This window comes from Drosophila mauritiana, chromosome 3R (genome assembly GCF_004382145.1).
Source record: "Drosophila mauritiana strain mau12 chromosome 3R, ASM438214v1, whole genome shotgun sequence".
In the NCBI taxonomy this organism is placed as follows: Eukaryota; Metazoa; Arthropoda; class Insecta; order Diptera; family Drosophilidae; genus Drosophila; species Drosophila mauritiana.
This window is the reverse complement of record NC_046670.1, coordinates 7,639,086-7,662,703: the sequence shown is the minus strand read 5'-3', so window position 1 is coordinate 7,662,703 and position 23,618 is coordinate 7,639,086. Positions and strand designations below refer to the sequence as shown.

At 40.7% G+C, this 23,618-nt stretch overlaps 2 protein-coding genes across 2 annotated transcripts; both read left to right on the top strand.

Annotated features, from left to right (window-relative positions):
• Nucleotides 1-872: 872 nt before the first annotated feature.
• LOC117144076 lies at nucleotides 873-8,140 on the top strand. The gene is made up of 3 exons (XM_033309086.1): nucleotides 873-906; nucleotides 1,115-1,372; nucleotides 7,695-8,140. The coding sequence occupies exons 2-3, from the start codon at nucleotides 1,298-1,300 to the stop codon at nucleotides 8,088-8,090; spliced, it is 471 nt and encodes a 156-aa protein (XP_033164977.1). The 5' UTR covers nucleotides 873-906; nucleotides 1,115-1,297; the 3' UTR covers nucleotides 8,091-8,140.
• A 14,651-nt stretch (nucleotides 8,141-22,791) lies between these two features.
• On the top strand, nucleotides 22,792-23,618 carry LOC117144345. The gene is made up of 2 exons (XM_033309457.1): nucleotides 22,792-22,974; nucleotides 23,028-23,618. Exons 1-2 carry the CDS (start codon nucleotides 22,857-22,859, stop codon nucleotides 23,093-23,095), a joined length of 186 nt encoding a protein of 61 aa, XP_033165348.1. The 5' UTR covers nucleotides 22,792-22,856; the 3' UTR covers nucleotides 23,096-23,618.

Genomic DNA, 23,618 nt, shown 5'->3' with positions numbered 1-23,618 from the left:
AACATCCTGTTGTGGAACCCATCCCAACCCGTTTCATTCATGTCCGAGCCCAAGATCGCCATCAGCATTCAAGGCGAATGCGTAAAAGTTTCGCGTAAACAGAAACCGGAAACCAGACGAGTGGAGGCCAAAGGAACTTTCAGCAATTCGTGGGAATTTCGTGGGCTACTTCCTTCCGAGTGCGGGAGTCCTAACTGAGTCCTTTGCTTTCTATGAGCGCGAATCAAATTACGCGTGCTGGCAAATCGAATGGCTTGGTGCACTTAGAAAAATTTTTTTTTTTTTGAAATGAAATAAGGGAAGTCAGGAAGTCTACAAATGTCCAATGGTAGTTACAGCATTTATCAATAAATACATTTAAAACTACTTTAATAGCAACAATGCCTTTTAATTTTCAAAAATAATATTTTATGTTAAAATTAATAAAAAAATATTGCATAACAATTCAATAGTAGATAACTTACATATTCCCTATAAAATCAATGTCTTAATTATTTAAAATTAAATATTGCATTTTAGTTAATTTTTGTTCATGTACAGTTGTGAGGCGGCTCCATCCATCATCCACATGCTCCTGCCTCGGCTGCTGTTTGTTGTTTTGCACCTTGAGCCTTGACTACTTCCGGTTTGCCCGCGAAGGACGACTACTCTGCAGCAGGTAGTTCTTGTTCTGCTGGTTTACTGCTGGCCACCGCATCCTCATCGCCGACACATCCTGCGGGCCACTGGACATGCAAATAAGGATGTCGCCTTCGCGGGCAGCAGGACATGCGTTTGCTGCGATATTCTTGGCATTGCTCATGTGGCGGAGCCAGCATCAAGTGGCTGTCACAAGTCCTGCCAGCAGGCCGGATGTTGTTGCCATCGATCGATTTGGGAGTAGCAAACTAAGATGCTATCATGTGGGTGGGTAGATATTTTACATCTGATCCAGGAATGCAGCTCTTCTAAGACATAAATGGAATTGAATAGTTTAATGTTAAAGCATTGTAATTATAAATATTAGTAGCTAGAAAGGCAGAACAAATTTGTATTTGGGTTTTCCTACCAAACCCCAAAAAGACTGATTTTTATTTGCCAAGCAATTAAAAACTTGCACCTTTGTTATTTTCAGCTAATTGCCAAAGACAGCGAGCGTTTTCATTGCCATGGCCAGGACTAAAGGACTCGAAGGACTAAAGTAAACAACATTAGCCAAAATGGCAATTTGCAGATACGGCCACCAAACAAATGTCTAGACAGGGCAGGACTAAAGTCCCGGTGCTCTGGTACACCTGCCCAGGTAGTTAAATTAATCATGAACGTACCGCTCCTGGGGGAGGAAAAAGGATCTGTAGTGGGAGTTGCCGAGCAAACGCCTTTCGGCAAGATGGTGAGTTGCAGAACTACGAAAGTTACCAAAGTTATTATCTTCGTACCGAAATGATTGCGCAAAAAACAATAGATAAATCTATACATTTTCCCTACATTGCTTTCCTTTGAACTCAAAATTGGCCGATGCTCAGCAGGTTGCCGAATAGAAAATAAAAGTATGCCGAAATCTTAACGAACAGCGGTACGTGCTCTTTATTTTCGGTAAAGAATGCTTAGACATTCTACACTTAGGATCCTACTACCTACTATGGCTGATCTATGGGTGCTTCTATGGGTGGGTCTCAACATGTGTTGGACACAGACTGGGCACGCACTTAGCCCGACGATAAGATATTTGAATACTGGCGACCAAGAGGTCCTTTGGTAAAGTACAGTTCGAGCTGTTGTAAAATCAATTAGTAGTATGGCACTCTGCCCACGAACTCTTAGAAGTCAGTATAGATAGTTTGCCTTTAGAGTAATACTTCCTTTAAAAGTGAAGTGTAGTAAAATATGTTTCAGGTCTAGGAAAGGCATATGGTTATAGATAAAAATACAGTTCTGTATAAAGAGAAATTTCATTTCCGTACATTCATTTCAATCCGATTTCATTCTTTATAAATATAAGGGTTATTATAATACAAATATATGTAAATATGTAAGTTACTTTGCCATACTTTTACTATACTTACAATTCAAGTATTTAATTTTTGGGCTAGCGAGAAATGAGAAACATATCTATAAGAATACATCTATATTTTACATATACCTCATAAGATATCCGCACCTTACTCATTCCAATGACCGACCATCTAAAACTCGATGACAGCTTCAATTACGGATGTTATTATACCGAAGGAACACGAGTCTTGGATCGCAACTGAACCATTCAGAAGTTCTGGATCAGAAGCGGAATATCTTTACCATACGCACTCGAGCAGGTACAGTTTCGTTACGCCAGCTCCAGCAACAACAATATGTAACTACTACAACTACTCGTACTACTAGCATGATGATTAAAATAATAATAATGAACAACGAATGTCAAAGCCAATAAAGAGCCGAGGAAAAGCAGTCAACAACATCATCATCCGCATCAACGTGATCGTGTCAGGTTTTTTCTCCTTCACGTGGAGTCAGATAATCAGCCCGCATAAATACAAATTAAAGTGCAGCCAACTTACGGTTAATATATGCAACAACAGCCACAACAACAACGACAACAATAGCAACAAGAAAGGCACGACAACGATCGACAACAACACCCAAGTTAAATAAGATGAGAAAGAAATAGCATTAAAATTAAATTTGTCGCGTGTTTGGTCGCCTGCTGCTTCTGCCCCCTCCCCCCCTGCACCACTCTGCCACTTGTCATTTCCCCAACTGAAAGAAAAGAGTGGGGCTAAGGGGAGTCAAGCGGGGAAGAGGGTCTGCCAAGGTAGCTGGCCCCAGCATTCATTGCTAATCATGGTAATTATGGCAATGAAAAAGTTGCCGGGCCAAAAAGCAGAGACGAACAGCAACAGCAGAAGATACTTCGCAAAAAGCGGCAAGCTGACGAAAAAAAGCAGCAAGCAAAAATAAATAAAAGCCGAAAAGCTGGGGAGCAGTGCCCTAGGATCGCGAAAGGGTATAAGGGGCTATGTGCCCAGTTTGATGGGTCCAATAAAAGTGGCTTATACTCTATGTCAGACCATGTTGATTGCAGCATAAAATGTAAACAGCAAATTTACTAATTACTAATTTTAAACTTTTAAATTGGCTTTATCTGTAGTAATAGTTACAAAAGAGTATTAAATCGGCTGTAAATAATATATAGTGCAAGAAAAGAGTTTTGAATTGTTGTGAAAGGTTTACTTCTGCACTAATTTAATCTACTAACATATATTCGTAGGGTGTCCACTTCCGACTGCCCCATAGTTTTCCTTTCCCTGGGCTGGCTGATAAACAATGACAGAGGAACAACAGTAAATACACCTGTTGACGGCCCGTCGATGTGACTGACTTGTGGCTGCGCAGGCGCAACAACAACACGACTGCTGATCGCCGCCGAATCCAGACGAACTGAGCCGGAGGTTGGCTGGGGGAAACGGAAGTTGATTCGCATAAACACAAGCACCGGATGCAGCTTGCTGCCAGGACACTGACGTGAAGTATCGTGAAGAGAAAAAATTAATTTCGAGTGCAAGAACAGGTTGGTTAAATTATTTTTCGCCTCCTTCGGCGGTTAAACCCGTTTAGGCTTATCTCTGCGCACATCCCCGAAAATAAAGCGAGCGAAAATGTTCAATTTTGGTTAATCTCACTGCCCCAAAATGGGGCAGCTGCGGCAGATCATCTGAAGAGGAGGGTCTTTTGTAGTTCGCCCCACTGCCAGCTTTCCATGGACTTAATCTGTTTTGATATTTTGCCAAACTGATTTTTCATTATCATAAATGACAAAATGCATTAAGAGCCTGCCGCCGGTGAAGGGAAAACTTTTGATATATCATTTAATATTGCGTTGCGGCATATCTGGGTCAGCGATTAAGCGATTTTAAATGCCAATTATCGGCGGCGATTTTGCGTGGAAAGAATTCGACTTCCTGACAAGTCGTAAAATATTTTTAAAATTACTGCGCCTTTGAGGGGGAAAATATTGACAAAGCTTAGGCTGCAGACAGACGGAGCCCCAAGTTTTTGGCTCGTGCTAAGCTTTTGCCAAATGCCAGTGCCAATATTTGAACTTCTATATACACTTATCGACGTTCCGAGAAATATTGGGGTTAAGTTCAGTTTCGCTCCGAATGCTCAGGTAGCCGTGCAAGTCGAACTCTTACAGAAATGAAATAAAAAAAACCCAGCTCCGATAAGGTCAGCGCTCAAATAAGATAAGATAATGGAGTGCAATCTGAGCAAATACAAATCGAATATGGAATGTCGAAGAGTTCCAAGAGTTCCTCGTAAATACATACATTTTCGTACGTTATCGTTGGGCGAACAGCTGCCCCCAGGAAGATAACCCAAGCGGGCACGCGCTATATAGACCATCCGATCGGATCCCTTTCCATCCAATACCATGCCATATTCCAGATCCGATCCGTGCTGTTTGTTCAGTAGTGCAATAAAAACTGTTGCCGTATCCTTCCGCTGCGGCATCTGTCGCAAGGATATGCGCATTTTATTGCTGCTGCTTTTATGGCTCTGATTATGCCATTTGAAACTAAGTTGCGCCTCATTAAAAGAGCCCTTCGTTTTTATTGGTTATGGCTAGTTAAATTAAAGTATTTTTTCAGGACTTTATGGTTCTTCTTGCGAGCGAAGACAGTTGACAGCGATAAATGAAGTGTTCTTCATTAATTGATACATTAAAGGACCACCTTGGAAAATAGCTTGTCAAAGGTGGAAATTTATAATTGGCCATATGTAACTAAATCTAAAACTGTAGTTACAGTATTCAGTTCTTTGAATGTTAAATTTCACTGAGAATCTTTTATAAGCCCTTCAGTAGTGGCTTTCTATAGCACAGACAAAGGTATTATCATCATGGGGTCTTCTTAAAGATATCCCTTTCAGTAGCCTATCTTGATTAAGTTCCTTTTTGCAAAGAATACCACAAGATGACTGCAAGCTGTGTTTGATATCGATATCAGGACAGTAGCTCGAACAATAAGCCATAAAGTCAGACAAAAGATCAATGTTAGATCACGTGTACCCCAACTCATTCCTGGCGACTGCTTGGCATCCCATTCCTTCTTGGCCTTCTTTGATCCACCCCTGAGCAGATGAGCCGACGCCGTCGATCCTGTTCTCAATGGCAGGCCAACTTCTGATCCAGTTCACGTCTTCTTTTGTATCGGAGAATGTTATACATTTCACATTAGATTTCCTTGGCTCTTTGTGTCCGACTGACTGACTGACTGCCTGTCAATTTCTAGCCTTCTGTTTATTGCATTTTGTGGTCGATCAGCGCACGATAAGATATTCCATGGAGCTAGGGGCTGTGCAGTAGTCCATCCATAATTACAAGGATAATCGCCTGATTGGTTATCCATCATGTAATATTTCAATTTCGCTTTGAATTTCCTGAAGTGGATCATCGATCGATCGCTTGAGTGGTTGGCTAAGTGTTTGCATCTTGCACTTTGATATGGATATCTAGATAATGGCTAAGCATAATGTGAGATCAGCTAGGCAGCTGAGGAAACACGATAAGGATATGAACATTTTCAGAAGTTTGAATATTTGATAGCGATTTGGGCTAGTAAAGAAAAATGCAATGGATTGGAACAATTAATAAAGTACAGTTTGCCCAAAAGATGTTTGCTTTGCTTCAGCGTTAATAACTTCCAACCACTTTAGAAAACTTACTTTGGCAATGGCATTGGATTGCATGGAATGCCGATGAGCAACAAGGATCTGGATAAACCGACGGATGCCTAACTTCAAATTTAGCTAAATGATTGGAGCAACCATCGGAACACCTCAATTGAGGGAAGTCTTCTTTCGACCCTTGGCAATCTGCCCGGCTCCAAATTACTTTACGGCTAATCGCTTGGTGCAGCAACAAGGGGAAAGATAAATGGAAAATGAAAAAAACGAAAACAGCAGAGTGAAAAATAGAACATATTGCTGAAAAGCTCGTAACAGGCGCAAAACATTGCCGGTCTGACCCCGAAGGCAACCCCAGCGGCAAGGCAAGTCGGTGCCACAGAGATCCCCATCCCACAACCAGGTCTTCGGCCACATCCACATCCACATCCTCATCCCGATCTCTGCCAGAGACAACAGTTGGTGTCTGACAGCAACCTGACTCTCTGATCAAACTGAGTCCGGGACTCCAACTCAAACTAAAACTCGGACTGTGTGAAATTGCCAATGCGCATGCGCGCCAGCAATAACAACAATTTCCACATTTAATGATAATAATGACGGCGATAATAGTCCGAAATTAGTTAAACACGAATTATAACAAAACAAAACAAGGGGAAATGCTCGGACATTAGACCGAATAACTAAATGCCCTTGCGATGAACTAAAGTAATATTTTCTTTCGTATTAAAGTAGTTATTAAGAACGATGTTTTGTTAGTTGTGTTATGTTATATTATTATTAGCATCTTCCTTTGCATAAATATCTTATGAGTTATGCAGTTTTAAAAGGGTACATATTTTCAATAGCTCAGCTAGATTATATCTGTGTTAGATAACAACTTAGACCAACTCCTTGCTGAAGCACATTTACCTGTCCATAGAGTATGGCCAGGAGAAAGATAGCCGGGACTTGAGCTGGAAAAGGGTGCTCCGGATCAGCTATTTGAGGCCCTAAGTGCCGCCAGCTGTTGCCCAAAGCGGCGAGCTGGGAGCTTCGAGCCGCAAACAGCGAACGGCGAGCGAGATTGCTTTAGCCGACTTTGGGCCCAACTTAATTTGGCTCAGGTGGCGCGCATTCATGGAACAAATTTATAACAATTTCCAGATCAGCATGAAAACAGGGACTGAAAATTGCTAAAGGGTTACTAGGCAATCCGGCAATATACTCTCCATTAGCGGAAGCATTCATCTAGAAAACAACACTCACTTTAGGGTGAGGGAACTCTTATTACTATTCTTGCCATCGAAGGGTCTTCACTACCAACTAGTAACTAGCGTTACTATTTTCGTCACGTCCGAGTCAAGAATTTCCATTTAGCTACTTTATGACATACTTATTGCATTTACGATTTGCCTCCCCACCCTTTGACCTCCGCTGCGTTGACTTTTCCTAACGATCTTTGAAGTGGCCGCAGGGGCGGACAAGTCGGCCTATTAATGGGGCTCAACTTTAACGATTCTAACGTGGCTATCTCCTCAACCAGACTCTGGATTCTGACCGCTCGATCTAACCGTCTATCCACCTCCCAACTGACCACACACACAACATTCCAGACACATCTATAATCGCCCAAATGATATCAGAACCAGCGATGAACGCAATTTATGTGTCAAATCTGAAGTGAAGGGTTACCTCCCACTTGGAGAAAAGATAATCGAATATACCTTTAGAATTTATCACGGGAAATAAAAAACAGACATATTTGTAACATCAGAGGAATATAAAAGCTTATGTTTTTAATAAGCTAACTTATAGTTTTCAAAACTACTCGGTTTCATTCTCTGTAATCTTTGAAATTTAAGTGATAAACTGCACAAAATCATAATTTAAGAATCAAATTTTTTTAACTGCTTGCCTAGAGTTTTTGTAATTGGAGTTCCAATTACTCGTAATCATTTCTTGGAACTTCTTACGTTTTGCTTTCCTTTGTTATACGATAACTAAATTAAGGAATAATTTACAAATGGAATCATTTTGCTTCTGTTTAGCATTCGATACCCAGCAAGCGAACATGTCGAACAATTGCAAATAAATTAGTGAAAACTAATACGAAACGAACGAATTTTCGCTTGACGCAAAAAAAAGGAAATATACCTGAAACAAAAGACGGACGGAGAGCCAGACGTGAAAACCGCAAAATGACAATCGTAAACGGCACCGCAGGATGCCAAAGGATACCTCAGGATGCTAGCAGGCAGGCAGGCGGGTGGACCTTCGGGACACCAGAGAATCCTGGGTGGGTTGATCCCGACAACACCCACAACCGATCCGTGATTCGTGTCCTGCCCGCCTTTGTTTTTGGCAAGGGACCAGACACATGCGGCGTTGCAGGCGGCGCTGGAACAAACCACTTGGAAGGACGAATGTCTGGACCTTGTCACTGATGCTTGACCAAAAAGTACACTTGAAAAAATAAATCTTTTTTTATTTCTAGTTCCAGTAAATACTATATGCTATTATATTAATTATTCAGTGATATGAATAATTATAATTGATTGCTATTATTTCCCATAAAATATTTTCATTTGTCCTTTAAACATCTTAAATTTAGGAAATATACCTTTCCTGAAGGTATATTTCCTAAAATTGACTCTGATTGCGATAGAATTTTTCGCAGTGCTCTAGCTTAAGTTACAATTTAGTTCCATTGAAAATCAAGCAGTATCTAGGCTTGTCCATATGTCAGCAGCAGTTGTTTGAGCCGACCTGGCTACCGATATGGATATTGATATCTTTTCGCCTGCTGTCCCTAGTTATTCTCTGTCCAATCTTTGTTAGTTCTCCCTTTTTCCTTCAATTGTTCAAGCTGCCGACAACTTTCGGCAAATTGCAGCTACTGGAGAGACGCAGATCATGACCGATATATATCTCGAACAATCTTTGGTTTGGATACTTTGTTAACCAAATTTACACGCGACAGGCGGCTGCAAGTTCTGCAAGTTCTTGGTCCGGCTGCAAGTTATCAGCTGAAACTGATCGCCGAGGCAACCTGCAAACTGTTCAAAAGCCCAAGAAACCCTTCTAACTGAGCTCACAAATTCAATTTCGAGCAGCTCCAAATCAAAGGTGTTGGTTGCTTGACCCTTTTGCGAGGCATACTTAACCAAAAAAAATACAAAAAAAAAGGGAAGCAGTTCGAGAGCATCTGCCAATGAATGCGTAATGACCAACTGCCAAAAAGTAGTGAGGGAAAGGACTCGACTTGGCTAATGAACGACGATGTCGAAAATCTACAACGTGGCTGAAAAAGACGAAACCCTTGCGCTTACAGATGCCAACGAATTATACGCCAACGGGTTGGACACCAGAAAACAAAAAATAAAAAACCGAAAAAACGACACGAAAACAAAACAGTTGCCGAAGGGTTCGAGTCAAAGTCAGTCAAATGATGGCATGGCGCAATTATCGAGGCGGGTTAGGGATTTACCACCTGGAGTCTTGGATCCCTCTCTCTCTCTCTTGACCAGCCGGCTAGAGCCAGCAGCAGACGTTTTTCCTGCACTCAAAAAAATTCAAATCTAAAGAACTTCAACTATTGCAATAGAGTTTATTAGCCAAGAAATGAATCTAGAAGAATAGAGAAGAGAAGAGTTGGAATGTATATTTAGAACCTTATAGGATAATTTTAATAATAATAAACTATTTGACATTTATGCTTATAAAAATAAAAAAAATTGTTGTAATAAAACAACGTTTCGAGAATAAATGCATCTTTCGTCTGAGTGTGACTGATCCTGAAAGGGTTTAGTCTGAAATTTAATTGAGCTGTATCTGTATCCGAGAATCGATTCGAGATGGCATCTGCGTCGGAGTGACGTCCATCTCCATTGCCAGTCCGCTTGCTCTGCTTCTCTAAGTGAAACAAATGCCTAGCACAGGGCACGTGCTCAGCTTGACTTCTGAGATACTTTTTGCCCAGCAAGGAGCGTCAACTGTACTTGGGATCGTCCTTGCAGCGGCTTCGTCTTAGTCGTAAACTACGCCGACTGACACCAGGTGCTAGCTGGACGGCCTTTTCTTGGTCTTATCACTAGGTCCTTGGTCCTTGGTCCCTTGCCTTTTGTCCGGTTTCGAGTGCCTCGGAACCCATTGTACCGCTCTGTCGTCGCGCGTTTTGTTCAACGCGGCGAGTGTGTCCTTGCATCTTGGCCCATTGTTTTGATTCATTTTGTCAAATTTATATAAAATTTATTACGACTCACGAAGTCTGCGCGACGCGGCTAACCAAAAATCGTCATTTAATGGTGTCAAAATATGGAATAGCAGAATATTCGAGAGTTTACGAGGGAAAATCTATTGCATCTTGTTGATTGCAATGCGTTGAAAGACTGATCATTGTTGAATAGAATTTCGAATCATGGTTGACTGGTCAAAGATAGAGCACAGGATTTATTAAGAATTTTATCTATTGAATTTTATTTTGAATCGAAGAAGTATATTAAATAAATAGGTGCGTTAAAAGGTATTATCTTAGCAGGAGTTCTCCAATATAGTTTTGTTCAGCAACTCTCAGCACTCTTAAATTTTTACATTGTCCATCATATTCATTACCGAAAAGAAGCAGTTCTTTTTTTTCGAAACAAGTATTATTAGAAAGGCTTTAAATTCTTGATCGATAAGAAGCATTAGCATCGAAATCCCCTAGTTATAACGTCTAGATTTACGATAAAAACCATTTGCTTGCTAATTAAAGCATATCTTTAGCTGCAAATCTACAGCAAGACAAACGGGAGGATTTGAAAACGTAATTCCAGCTCCTGGCTCAAATATCCTTGCAAATATGTAAGCCAGCCAAAGGTCAGTTTGGCCACAAAGCACGTGCCATTGTCGGAGTTTCGGGGCAGGTGATGCGTGAAATACCGACTATGCTGAGGTGCCCCATTGTTTGGCCAGAAACACCCACAGTGCGTGCACGTATGCAAATATTCTCAAAGAGCCGGACAGCTGCAAGGAGACTAGAGACAAAGGGAAGCAACAGGCAGGATCAAATAGGAAACAGGACCAAAAACTACGGCAAACAAAGGTGAAACGCACTGAACCTGCTGGCCAAGCCAACGCCAGGGATAATTTGTTTTCGGCCCACCTACTGTTCTGAGGTATTTGCATTCGGCCGAGGTCAAATGAAGTGGCCAGAACAGATGTATTTTATCTCAACTCTGGCCTATTGCACAACATAGAAGCGGTGAGTGGGTAATACCCGGAAAAACCTTCACACATTCGCCTTGTTTGCGTAAAAAAATCACGCTTAAGTGTGAATCGTTATATGATGGGGATTTATGCCATTATAATAGAACTGTTCTCAGAAAGGATTTGGTCCAATATCACGTATCACTTAGTTTGAGGGAAATTGGAAACTAAAAATGTAAGTTAGGCAGATGCATTTCTTTCGCTTGAAAGTAACATTTAAATATTTCAATCCAATTGTACAAACATTGCCAACCCTTTCGATAGGGCGAAACATAAAATGTGACAAATCAATCTGGAGCATTTCAGTCAAAGGGGCTCCTATTCTCAATTCAAAAGAATAAACATTTCCCAGTCATGTTTGCGTAAAATTCAACGGGATTGAACAATCGGCAAATGTCACAGACAAGCTGCAAAAATTTCCATCGATCGATGGATGGGTCGAATTGTATAAAAGGCGGATATCTATATAGGTAAATGATGGCAATTTCGTGCCCTTGGCATCAATGGGTTAATTCAGTAGCATATTTTGCTATCGGCAAACAATGTGGGGGCGCTAGATACAAATACAGCTGGTAATGAATCAATTCCGAATTTCTTAAATGGGGCTTATTGTCTATTCTGTTGTCAATAGTTCAGATTAATAGGAAAAATACAGCACGGAATATTGGAGGATCTTTCATTGGGGACTTGAGATGTCTATAGGAAATACCAGAAAATGGTATATTGCCTTTATTATAAATAAATATTTCATTCCAGCAAAACAAACTTAAATGAATGCTTAAATACTTATTATCAAAATAATAATATTAAAAAATTTAAGGCTTTATTTATTAGATAAAACCATGTATTGTGTATTTGAATCATCTTCATCATAAATATTAAGCTACTCCAATGCTACTTCGCTTACTCATGTCTTAAATTAACCAAAGTTGACCAGCATGTGCTGGGAGCCACCTGAATTGAATATGAAATAAGAACCTTGAATGGTTTATTTCCAAAAGCATTGAATCATCGCATGGCGAGGCAGGAAAGTAAACTTCTATCCAGTTCTCCAGGCACCCGCACTTTTCTAGAATAATCCCCCGCTGGCCGAGCTCTATCCTTCTCGACGATGATTCCTTGATTCCTTTCAGCGGAATAGGATTTGTTTTTTAACATAAAAGAAAATTGCAAAGAAAAAGAAGTCGGCCAGCATTGTGCGTTGTGCGTGGAGGACAATGCTCCAAGTCTTTAAAAAAGTAGCTGCCCGAAGGACGAGAACTGATCATGCGTGGTGTTATGTACGCTCCTTGCAGCCTGTTGAGGAAACATCTGCCCCGCTCAATTTTTTTCTCTGCTCTTCTTTTTATGCCTCGTCTTCTCGTTGTTCGTCTTCTTGGTATTGTTGCTGTTGCTGCCGTACGCACGCAGGACCTCTTAGAACAGGATACTTACAAAAAGTAAGCAGTATCATTAAAAAAACGTAGTATGCACTGGGGAAAATATTGTTGAGCTAAATGTAAAAATTTCTACTGATCAGAAGAAATTATGTAAATATTAAAAGTGAAGACGCAAATGTTAGATCGTATTGTAAAGGTTTAATTATTAAACCAGCATATTTTAAAATTAAATATTAAATATATTTAATTGACGTTCAATAATTCACTACAATTAAGAAATAATTTAATTTATTTATTTATGGTGTCTACAATAAAACACGCAATTTATCACGTAGAAAGTATTTTTCTTTCCAGTGATTGCAGAAGCGGAGCAGGCTGTACATGTGCTCTGCTCCTTATTTTGTACAGTCCTCGAAAAAGGACTCGCCTGTCATCTAGGAACAATGTCAAGGTCAAGCGGAGCGCGTGTCCTTCCCCGCCTACGAAAATTTCCACGCAGTTTTTTAATACAAAAAATCTCTCAATTTGGTAAGGCACACGCAGGATATGCGTATCCTGCTTTAGTTGCATGTGCGGCATGTGCTCCTTCCTCCGCAGGCAGCTGTCACCGGCAATGATCGTCCTGTCATTTCATCCTTGGAGCGTGCGTAGTCTCAAAAGAGAACTAACAAAAAACGTGGCCAGCAAGTATGGAGAATGGGGAAAAAATGATTTGATATTTTTTAGTCTATTTCCTGCGGATCAGCTGCCGTCAATTAACATATTGTCCTGCGCCCACATAATGTCCTCCGCCAGCAGATGTCTCCGCTCCACCTCTCGAATTTATATTTCAATTCAGTTTTGGACCATATTTGGCTCCTGCCAATCCTTTCGTTATGCCAGTCGACAATTGCCACCGTTTGACGCAAGCCTAGCGCACAATGCCAGGATTATCCTGTAGTCCTGGGCAATCCTTTCATTGTTGTCTAGATTTTGATACGCTGCCTGTATTTGCTCAATGGCCTTTGACAATTTTGCAACTGTTTGGATCTCGATTAAATAGGGGAAATTGTTTAGGCAGATGGTTTCAAGGGGCTTGGTTTGAAAATTAGTTCACTACTTCGTCTTATGAAAGAGTGGGATTATGCTAAGTCTACATTCAAAAAAATATATTCAGAAAATATTTTTTTTATATTTGTACAACATAGATTACCATGGTTTTTTTTTTTAAGTGTCAGTACCTTTTTTTTACTTTCTTATTCTCAGAAATAAATTGCAGTTGTGTATTATTCTAAAATAAACTTGTAACTTATTCTTTTCTTATTTAATTTCGCCCTTACATATTTGTACTCACTCATCATTAGATCCTTTAGATCTAGGACAACGCAGAGTTCATTCCAGGAATAACACCTTATCGCTATTAAAGGGGTCCTTAAACATGAAGATACACATTTGTCATGGATCATAACTTATCAATTTCTTATCACAAATTAAAAATGAATTCCAATTGGGCAAGACAAAAATCAATTGTGTCTCACTGCGATTCAAAGGAATTTCTTTAATGTCTGAGCATTTGTCGATCAGCAAGACATTTGTTTTCCTTTTTTATGGAAACGCTCAGGTGAAAAAACACACATTTAGGCGTATCGAACCCCGCGCCGTTCTGACCATGTCCTGTCGTTTCGTCCTTGTCCAAGTCCTAATCTCTAATCGCTCGTCACGCTGCCAACAGAAGAGAAGACGCTGGCCGGACTCATTTGAGACGCTTTAAACCGGCGATAACCATCGGCAGGTTCAAGGAAGAGGCGACGGGCAAGGCAGGTAGTCCTGCCCCATTGTCCTGCTCACGATTTCGTCCTGGCCAGCAGCCGGCCCCTGGCAGCCGGCATTTAAAATGTTGCAATGTGCATTGTATAATTTATATCATAATTCTCCATGCATTGTGTGTCCCTACTTTATGGCTGTGTCCTGCAGCTTTATCCTGTTGCTCGGGCTTATCTTGATTTCAATTGTTGCTTCCCGGGACATGAGCTCGCTGGTGTTTTTTGCTTATATTTTAAGCAGACAAAATTAAGACATATGAAGCTAAAATTGATTACTTTGTAAGTGGCATCAAAAAACTCTGGGTGTTTAAGGTAAGTAATACGGAGAAAACAAATTTCATTAAACATTAAAATAATATATTAAAATAAGTTATATTTAGAAAAAAAATTATTTTGTCCAGATTTTTCCAGAATACATATTCCATTCTACATATTTTATTCGATTAAGCTAATATCTAGACTAATTCAGGGGAAAAAATAACTTCACATCCTTCCCTGAAATATTTGTTGAATCTCTTCCGTTAGCGATAATCTATTCTTTGTTCTTTTGTATTTCCATAAATTTCCCTGCAAATCCTTGTAATTCCTCTAATCCAATACTCCCATCCAATTATAAGTGCATTCGCAAACATATCTTGTGGGTGTCATCTTTCCATCTCAAAAAGAGCAAACGACTTCCTTCCGTTCATGCAAATTTGATGAAAGGAACTGAACAGTAGACCTGTTCGGCAACCTTTCTGAACCTGTAACCGATAGTTTCCTGGGAAAAATCTCTGACCCGTCCGTTGTAATTTGCCGAAATCGATGATCCCCTAATGATTACAGTTTGCCAAAGACACAAAAACTTCCGGCTTGGCAAAAAAACGAAGAAAAAAGGAAATAGGAAGCGCCCGATTCCGATTCGGATCGTCGGACAAAAGATGCGTAGGTAACGCCGAGTGAAAAACTCGGTGTACCTGTCACTAGCAACGACAGATGCGTTCGAAGGATCCGGAGAGATCCTTGTTGCACGGATGCGGAAGCAAGGACCGCGGTTCTGGCAGCCAGAACCAAAACAAAACCAGAAAAATAAGAATGAGAATGCGAAAAACAGAAATCAGAAAGCGGAAATAACAGCAGTCCCGAGCCTCCGATTCCAGTTCTGTGCAACAGTTGTGCCTGCACTCCCGAAATCACAACTGTTCCCGGCCTGTTTTTGAATTTATTTCCATTTTACTGCCCCCATCCAGCATGTCGGTTGAGTTTTTTTTATTTTTATTTTTTTTTTTTGAGTCCGGCATGTGCGAAGAGCATTAAGCATGGCTGAAAGGAGGATGCTGCGGTTTGATAATGTCAAACATGTGTCCGCCAAGCCGCTGTGCATGCCTAATGAGGACGATCCCTGATGCACCGCCGATGGCTGGGAAATATGCTAAGTCCTAACGGCAATCGAACCTGCCGACATGTGGGAAGATTTCGATTCTGATTGAATGCATGCAGGAAGGTAGATAGCTAAAGGGTAATCACAGAAAAGGTGGCGGCATCAGGCAACTGCTGGAATGCATACTTCTTAGATAAATAAAAGCATGTCATTTAGTCAGCCAGATGGAAGGAAAAATGGTATCATCAGAAACCCTCAAATCAAGCTTGGAGATGACTCCCAGTTATCGAAGGGCTGACTCATCCCATTGCCAGCGCCACTTTATAGCGATTTGCATTCCCATCACAAACGGGCCATTTGCATTTGGCCAAAAGCGCACGAAAATGGAGCAGTTCCAGGCCATTGAAATGCCCGATGCGAATTTATTGCGACAAAAACCCCAACTGCATGCCTGATTAAATTCGAGTACCGAAATTAAATGTAACAAGCCCAAAGATGATATCAATTTATGCACAAGACATAAATATAAATTGATGAATTTCATGTGCCATATTTTGTCGCAATCAAATTAGTATACAAAGGCAGCAACCGGAGTCACAAAGCGAATCATCCGTTTCGAGGCTGGGAAGCGATCCTGCGACAGGGCGTGATTATTGCCTTTTAATGAACAAATTAAAAATCAATGCCCGATCGACCAATGATAACACGTACATTGTACTTAAATTAAACAAATCCACAAAATTTGTTGGTGCCGCGAGTGGAGGCAGCATGTGGGGTTGAGGGGCGATGGGCGGCTTTGGGTAGCGGGGAGTCCATAAAGAACTGTCGATCGAACACCGATCGTGAGAATGGAAATGGCGACAATGTCGAATGCCGCCGTCTTCGCCTGCCTCCTGAACCCCATAAATCTTCATAAGCTTGTCACGTTTCCAGTGCAACAGCTACTCGTAAATATCTGCTGGCTAACCAGGCTGACGAAGCTCTTCTCCCAAAATACAATCAACATAAAATAAATAAAATGGAATTCCAGGTGGATATGCCAAGGGCGAAACTCATATGCTCTTTGAAAAAGTTCAATTATTCCATATAAGAATAAATCTGAATTTGTATTTCTATATATTACATATACCAACAAAATATGATAATCGATGTTGTTGCTAGTCATGTTGAACTGGTTAGTGCTTTTATGATAAAAATGTATATTTATTTCTGAATTTTCCAAAGTACTCCTTTCAAAGGGTATTAGGAAATGTGACTGCTCGCCGGATTAACAATTATTTTGACATCAAATAGCCGCACGCCCGAATCGGACGAGAGTTTTGGAGCTGAAGACGAGCTGCCGGTCTGAACCCAAACCCGGCTCTCCTGCTCGTCTCCCTGATCGTAATGTTAGTGGAAAAGGTACTGGTAATGGTAATAATGGTAATGGTAATGGTGACAATCGACCGCCCCAAACAACCGAGTTCGTGAGTGCGATGGTGATGGTTTGCGGCTTGGTAGCTTGGTGGCTTGGTGACACGTACGCGGCTCCTTCTCTTGGCCAAGATGCTTTCTGGACTACCGTTTTTTGCGGCTGGGATTGACTCTGATTTGGCAGTCGGGACACGTGTGTGTGTGAGCCATGGTAGCCGCCCGTCTGCGTTTCGCCTCCTCAATTTGTGGCAACGTTCAATGAAATTCGGTCGTAAAAGTTGTTGTTTATCGCTGATGTTTTGCATTTCGGAAATGTTTAAGCCACTAAGAGGGTGGAGAGGGAAATTGGGCGTAATGAGCGTAGGAGTTCAACAACATCTGCTGGCATTTGGTCGTTTCTAAGGAGTAATTTAAGCAATATGCCTTTAAGGCAATTTATTTGGTAAAGTTAGAGAAAGATACTAAAAGCATTAATGTGGAATTTCAAAACATTTATTGTTTATTACAGATTTTTATTAGGCAGTGTTATATTATTGGTAAATATACATTTGAGTATGGCACTTACAAATGGTTTGCAAAGAACTAAATTTCTTCACTTGCCTCAACCTAATTCTCACCGAAGATTTCGCTAACGAGTCTATAACTTTCCTAACTCTCCCCTTTTGATGTCTGCGTGTGTGGGGAAAACTTTCCCAGGCGCAAGACTAAGCTAAAAAAAGTCGTCCCTCACCAACTAGTGCGGCTCAAATGCTGACAGGCCCAGTTAGTGGTAGAAGCGAATTGGTAAGCCAAACAAATGCCGACACTGACGGACCACTCATCCGCGATTGACATCTTCATCATAAATAAAAGTGAAAAACCTGCTGCTACAGTTTTCCCGAAGATCTCAATCTGAATGTGGCAAGTGAATGCCAATCAAGGAGACAAACAAACCAGCAAACAAGTTGGGGCCGCAATGATAACAATAACAATGCCATTGACATTACAATTACAATTACGGTGATGGCCAGTACGCTTGGCCTAATGAAGACATCGTGTCCGAGGGGAGGACAACGCGTAATTACACCAAAATATTGCGCCTGTTCGCTAATGGGCCGGGCAAATAATCCGTACGAGTAGGAGCTCCTTCAGATTTCCAACGTGACGCATACTTAATTATCGCTGGTTGGCGTGGCACGCCTGCCTCGTTTTGGCTAGGTGTTAACAAATTCATTTCACTCGGCAAACTGGGAAATCTCGGAAACTGTAACTGGTTTGCCACACAGCTCCATCACACGTAGTGCCCGGGCCCCAGAGCCTCCATCATCGCCCGATGTTTCACTTCACGGTGGCTATACATGGCTTGCCACATGGCTGTTTAATCTTGAGGCAGAGAGGCGGCAACATTATTTGCATGCTGATTAGCCTTCAATGTCAGTTGCCAGTGAGACGGACAGGTTGCACCTCACTTTCCCATGGGCCCCTGTCCACGAGACTTACTTCACTTTTCTATCCATCGCCTGCTCCAGTTTTCAACACTTTTGATGTGCCTGCTAATTGATTTAGAGTGCCAGTGCGGGCAACTCCATCTCGATCTCCATCTCGATGGAGATCCATGTTGGGTCTATGATTATAGAGCGCCACTTGCTTGTTATAGCCAACTTTGGCTCTGGCCACTGCAATGACTCTCAGACTTACTGCTGCTGCTGCTGCTGCTGCCGGTAATTGTTGGCCATTTTGCTCTACGTGCTGTCTCATGGGGGGTTCCCCTGCGCAGCCGTTCGCAAATGTTTGCCTAACTGCTCAATCGTGCAGAAATGACAACTTTATTAGCAGCTGGTGGGCGGCAACGACAACCAGATTAACAAGATTGGCGATTTATAAAAGAAAAATTAAAAAGTATGTAATTTTATGCAAAAGAATATCATAAAACACTCAATGCAAATTTATTTGGGAAGGTATAAAATAAATGTATAAATCTATTCGTTTCAAATAATAAAACTATTGGAAAGAATAATTTTATTATCACTAAGAAATATACATTTTCATTAACTCAAGAACTGTTTTTCATCATAAAAATCTCATACGTTCCATAGAAGTCTAATGCTTTAGGAAATTTAGAGAAGTGGGTAGGGAAACACCCACTTCAATCCTAAGAACACCTTGAGTCCTTACTGTATCCACAGCGACTACTCTCGTTACAGACATTTCCTATCTAGGATTCCCCTGCAAATGCAGAGCCATGTGCTGGAATTTTCCTTCCATCCATCGAGCATTCCGCGAAAACTAAAATCACTCCAAATCGTCGGAGGGTCAGTGGAACACCTTGCCGGGGCATCGAATTCGGTCCGCCACCTTTTTTACGCTCGACGGGAATCAGAGACATGTGCAAGAGCAACAGATTGCCAAGGGGATTTCGGCATTTCAATATTCCAGTAGGTAGTAGGGATGTGCAACAAATGAAACCAATCTCTGAGGGCTGGCAGTTGGTGGTCGCAGCAGGTACTTGGATAGAACCGGAGGATCAGCGGCAGCATCCTGAGTGCAACAGGCTGCACTAGCCCAAATGGATTTTTCCTTTTTTTAACATTCAGGAGAGATTTACTTTTGTTCTGTTCCTGACCTGGCAGCTGGTCTGGGTTTCCTCCAAAATGGTGGCAATCACAACACAGCCAGACCATGTATCCTTTTTCTAGACAAGGATCTGTAGACTACGGTATCTGTGTTCATGATAAAAATCGTGCCTGTTGCTTTGCCAATTTTTATAGAAATCTTTATTCCAATCATGCGCTGTCTAAGGTATTGTTTTAGAGAATTCTGAAAGTTGGCGAACAGCCAACGATTTAAAAGCGTTCAAATAATTACAATACCCATTGGCAATTTCCATTGAATTTGTCTAGTTTGATTATTGCTTATTTGTATTCGTATCTGGATTCTTTATACGATTTTTATGGAAAACTATTTATGTTTGATTGGCTAATAGGCAGTGGCAATGGTTAATAGGAATTTCGAGCTGTCACTCTTTTCATTTAAAATTGCGTGCAAAAGAAATGAAAAAGGGTGGATACAAGAATTTTTTGTTTATGATGCATGTTTTGTTTAAAAGTATATTACAGCAATATTAAAGTTCTTCAAAACTAAATCTGGCCATTGCCATTTCTTATAATGAACCATTTCTGGAATATATCTTCCAACTTTACAATAGTTCTGAGAAGCCAAAGTAATGTGCAAGATTTAATTGAAGTCAATGTTTATTCCTCTCTTAATGTAAATGTGAGCTATATTCCTAAACTGTAATGAAACACGACAAAAAGTAATCATACTTAAAGCCCCTCATTGTTCGTAAACTTTCGAAGACCCCCGATTTAAACTGGGTTTCTGCCCGCCTTAACTTAACCCTACCATAATATTTAATCGACATTAAGAAAATTATATGCATTCAAAGAGAGCGTGGCGAAACATTTTTTTAAGGAGCAGCTTAAGTTTTACTGCTTAAATTTATCGTGTGGAATGTTTGCGGCATGTTGTCGCTCGTTGATGCCACACACGAAAAACTTCAAAAAATTAAAGCAAGTACGAAAAAATGGGGAGCAGACGCGAAATGAAGCCTGATGGTCACCGGCTGCCCAGAAAAAAGGTTTTGGTTTTATTTTACTGTGCCTTTGTTTTGCCTTTTGGGCCGCGAAGCCAATCAAAATCTGGTCAGCAGCAGCAGGTTGAAAGTTGATTTTGGGTTTTGGGGCATGCATAAATAAATGATCAGCGTGCAGCGATCGGTTTTTAATTACACAGACTGCAGTTGACATTCTGGATGCCCGGGCATATGGCACGCGTTGGGGCATAGACAGATACAAAAAAAAAAGATGGAGCATCCAAAAACTAAGGGCAGTGAGAGTTTGTTGACACTGGTGCCAGCTGCTCTGACTAAATGTTTGAACAGCTTAAAGTTTGCCGAACTACTGTGTGCTAACATTGCTCAACATGCCACAAAGGGCACACATTTCTGTGTAAATGTAAGTATTTCCTTTGTGACATCTTTTCCCCCCTGAAAACAAGCCAAGAAGTCAAAGGAAAAGGAAATCATTCTGTTTCTTATTCGCATTGGCATTTCTTACTTCCACCCCAAGCTGTGACGACTACTGTGTCCTTTGTCCTGCTACGAGTTATTTTTTTCTTCCTTTGACTGACATATTTCATACAATTGCTTGGCATTGTGTTGATTTTCCATGGCTGTTAAATTGATGGATTGCTGTGCGACTTTTGACACCACACACAATTGCAATTCCCCTGCTGTTGCAGTTGCCATGGAGGAAACTCCTCAAGGATCTCCGTGGAAATTCTTAAGCAAGCATGCATAATGCCAGTGACGTCTGCCACTAGTCCTTTGGATCCTGTGACTGACATTTACTACTTTTTTGGGGATTTTTAAGAGACATTTTTATGGATATCACATTCGGATTGCGCTAAAGAGGAACGTATGCAGGATTTGGGGGATAAATCTGTCAATCCAAATTAAGAAATCTGTCTAGGTTCCAATTTCAAAGGAAAGGAATTTACATACCATAAAGTCATTAAAACAAAGTATTATTATTTTATTATTTATATTATTATATTCTTTTAATATAAAATGGCTGGGTATTTAGATTTTATTGGCAACAATGTATTAGTTTAAATAGAATTTAAATACCTTATATAAACCAAGATATATAGTGTATAGTTTTTCAGGTTCAGTGGCAACGTTAGAGCAGTTTATTTTTATTGGGCTTCTTAAATAACATCTGGCAATCCTCAAGCGAACCCTTTATTCTAAGATGCACTTGTTTCACTTGAAACCAAGAAAGAGGCAAACACAAATGTATCTATTACCCCCGAGAAGTTGCGAGTATCTCCGAGAATCAGCTGACGCAGAGAGATGTGGCGAGACGGAGAGTGGGGCAGAGAGGTAGTCGGACTCCAGAAAGCGGACGCAGCCACTTGAGAAATCCACCTGCACGACTGGAAACGATCTGCGATCTCCGGCGATATACCACACCATACCCCCATACAGGCCTCATACCCCTCCGATCTGGACCTGCTGAGTTGCCTGCAGTTTTAATTTTGGTTGCGTGGTTCTTCAGTTGGCGCTGCTTTAGCTGCTGTTTCTACTCGAGCAAACTGCAGATTACCCAAGTTGAGCCCTTAAGTGTGTTCCATATCAGGTTTATCATTCGCTGTCATTGTCGTCGTGGCTCCGAGACAAGCATACGCTTCACTGACCCAACGACCGAACGGATTAAATATATCATTTTGGTTTCCTCTTTAATGAAAGGGTTGAGCTGAATTCAGTTCGCTTCGATGGCCAGTTGGCTGGAAGCTCTCGGCTAACACCTGAAAATTGCAGCTTACCGAAAAATAAATATAAAACGGAAACTTTGTTTCGGGGACAACGCACATTACACACTAAATATGCTTTATGAAGAAAGCCATGGCTTGAATATGGCCAAGGGGTTGGTAATATAGCCGAGCGTAATGATTGATATTGAGGAAGTTGTCTTGCGGTTATATTACAAAATATCCTTTTTGGCGGGGGCTACACTGTAAGCAATAGTTTGTTTATTGAAAAAATTTAAGAATATAATAGAATCATTTTGAGAAAATCATATTTTAATTTATTCTGCTTATCAGAAATATTATAAATATGTATATATTTTATAAAATATCAAATGGACATAATAAATAGTAATTAAAGGCAAAAGTTCAAATATATTCCTTCAAGTAGGAAATAAGATCGCTCAACTAATAGTAGATTTTAATACAAATTGATTTTATACTAAAAACGTATAGAAGATTCTCGCTGTTTAGCTTTATTCACTTGTGTTGCGAGTCCTGGGCTAATAAAGTCCTTAGCAAAAATGTTAACAATTAAGAAAAAGGAGGAAGCGTCACAGGGTGTTCTTAAAATAAACTCACAGTAGGCTGCAAAAAACACAAAAATACAAAAAAAAAATAAAATAAAATTTGGAAACAAAATATATTAGGAATATTTTCAAAATGAGAATTACTTGGCAAACTTTTCCAAAATTACTAATTGTGTTGCCATTGCTGCATTTTTATCTTGCTCACTGTGTTAAGGCAGAATCAGAAGACCTCAAGCGTCGCAAAGAATCGGGTAGGCTAAATTAAATTAATTAAAATGTTAAATCAAAGTGATTGCTTTGTCAGAGCAACCTAATGCGCAGAATGTGAACATAGCCTGGATGATGAAGCAGGGGAAGTTGGGGAAGACATAAAGGACACCCTATACGGAAGCTTGTTCCCGAGGAAGTAAATGCACACAAATTACCCCAAGCCAGAAACTTATCGACAAGCGTGGCTCGACTGGCTGAAACGGAAGCAGAAAGTCAAGGTGCAAAACCAAAAATCATTACACCTGTTCACGAGCACAGCTCGCCGGGAAAGATGTGAGTGTAGAAAGCGTAGAAATCGAATGGACAGCGGAGAAGTAATGTGAGGCACGCCAAGTTGAAAATTGAACGCTCGTAGTTCATCCGCAAGGGTTGAAGAAGTTCCTCTCGGGGTTGGGGTTTTATTGTTTTGTATTTTTGGATATAGTTTTTTTCGGGGAAAACTGGTCACGGTTCATGCTCACCGCTTTCTGTTGCGTGTGGCAGGCGACACAAATGCGAAGCAAACTAAATTTAACTGTCTTGATATCAGAAATTAATAAACTTAATGAGCGGCCAGCGACGGATAGACATCTGCAACAGGTTCCAAACTTGTTGCAGCTGCATTTTCTCGCCTTGGAAAAGGATT